Source organism: Merops nubicus, unplaced genomic scaffold (genome assembly GCF_000691845.1).
Source record: "Merops nubicus isolate BGI_N331 unplaced genomic scaffold, ASM69184v1 scaffold29852, whole genome shotgun sequence".
Lineage (NCBI taxonomy): Eukaryota > Metazoa > Chordata > Aves > Coraciiformes > Meropidae > Merops > Merops nubicus.
The window spans coordinates 3,853-5,634 of NW_008593358.1; the positions used below are offsets into that span (position 1 = coordinate 3,853).

The 1,782-nt window shown below is 58.8% G+C and overlaps 1 protein-coding gene across 1 annotated transcript in view; it reads right to left on the reverse strand.

The window, feature by feature from the left end:
* SH3GL1 (SH3-domain GRB2-like 1) overlaps positions 1-1,782 on the reverse strand; it is a gene marked incomplete at its 3' end in the record, with an annotated part of 9,690 nt that overhangs the window by 2,630 nt on the left and 5,278 nt on the right. Inside the window, exons 7-8 of the mRNA XM_008935429.1 lie at positions 486-610; positions 25-81 (exon numbers count right to left, since the gene is read on the reverse strand). Coding sequence (XP_008933677.1) covers positions 25-81; positions 486-610 — 182 coding nt within the window. The remainder of the gene's footprint in view (positions 1-24; positions 82-485; positions 611-1,782) is intronic.

A 1,782-nucleotide genomic window follows, 5' to 3' on the forward strand; every position in this document is an offset into this window, starting at 1 on the left:
GCGGGGCAGAGGGAGGAAACTCGCGGATGCTCCTGACGGAGGGCGGGGACGGCTTGTCGGATCGGAAAGAGGAGGAAGCTGCTTCCAAACAAAAAGAGACATGCTTAAAACCAACGGGCAGTGGAGAGAGGGGGAGGAGCTGTTAGGAGAAAGAGGGTGGCCCTGCATGCTGGGTTAGAAACCCTCCTGCCCCGCCGGGCCAGGGAGGGAGGGAGGGAGGGAGGGGATGGAAGATGGGGAAGGAGCGAGAGACGCCTCGGCGGGCGTGCCAAAAACCACTGGGCACGATGGGCAAGGGGCCCGGGCTGGAGACCCCTCTGGGATGGCCCCAGATGCCAATCTACTAAAGTCTGCTGGGCCCCAAGAGCCAACAGCCCCAGCCTAGAGGTATTTTGGCTGTTTTTCAGAGCCAGCAGCTCGTGCAGACACACGGTTGCCCTCGGAGGCTGCTCCAGAGGGGCACACGCACACACAGACAAGGTTACCTGAGACTTTGGGGGTGGGATTGCAAGAGAAGCCCCCATTAGATTGGTCAGTGTCTCCAAAGTCGTAGGTCTCCCTGGGTTTGGGTTTGTATTCCCTCTTGGGACGTGAGGAGGCCTCCCTCATTCTGGAAGAAGGAAAGGGAGGGGAAGAAATCCAAATATTAAACTCAATATGATGAGACCAGCGTGGCCTTCATCCTCCTCGGTGGCTACCCTGGGGAGCAAAGTGGTTTGTAGAGAGGAATCTGCACAACTTTCTGTGCTGGGGGGTGTTCTGGAGGTGGATCTCGCCCAGGGTTTGGGACCTGGCCCTTAGAGAAGGCCCCATGGCCCAGGCTTGGCTGTGGAGATGTCTCAGGCAGCTCAGGCCAGCAGAGGACACTCCTGCTGCAGTCTGAAAGCTCACACTTGGCAGGAGCCTCCCAGCTCTCTTTAATTCAAAGCAAGACACAGGAGCCACTCAGCAGTTTCTCCAAGGAAAGAGCAGCAGGGGCAGAGTCACTCAAGGGCCCCAAGAAGCAGCAAAGCTGCCCTGGCTCTGCCCAGCCTGGAGAAGGCACCTCCCTGGCTCCACAGGGATGCAAGGAAGAAGCCAAATTCTCACTCCTTGGCTGAGGATTTGGGGAGATGCTCTCTGAGGGGAAACAGCAGCAAGAAGACCAACTGTACAAGCCTTGGCAGTCGTGTGATCCAGCTCCCTGGGCATTTCAACAGCACCTCTGTGGGGTTTGGCACCTTGGCAGCAACCACACGTTCCCCGGGGCCGCTGCCGAGGTCAGGCACTGGAGGTGGGGCAGGCAGAGCAGCAAGACCAGGCAAGTCCATGGCTCTCCTTGCTCCTGTGTGCCAGGCACCCATCTGCCTCTCACCATCTCAGGTGGCTCAGAGCTCCAGAGCACGGGCACCTCTGTGGTGGGTCTGCCAGGAGACCACCAGGCTGGCTGGGAAGTGATGGGGCTGGCAGAGGGCTCACAGACCACCCTGAGGAGGTGATGTAGGTGCTCTACCCCTGGCCTGTGGCCACCACGTCATCCACATCATGTTGCAGTCACCTTCTGATCTTCAGAGCAACCAGGAGGCCTTGACGTGGACCTGTCTGGGCCACAACCATGGCCAAACATCCAGGTATCCTCCTTAACCACAATCAGCTTGTTGTCAGTACAACAGGGGCTTGGGTTGGCAGTAGTGTGGCCAGCAGGACTAGGGCAGGGGTTGTCCCCCTGGACTCAGCACTGGGGAGGCTGCACCTCAAATTCTGGGGTCAGTTTTGGGCCCCTCACTCCAAGAAGGACCTTGA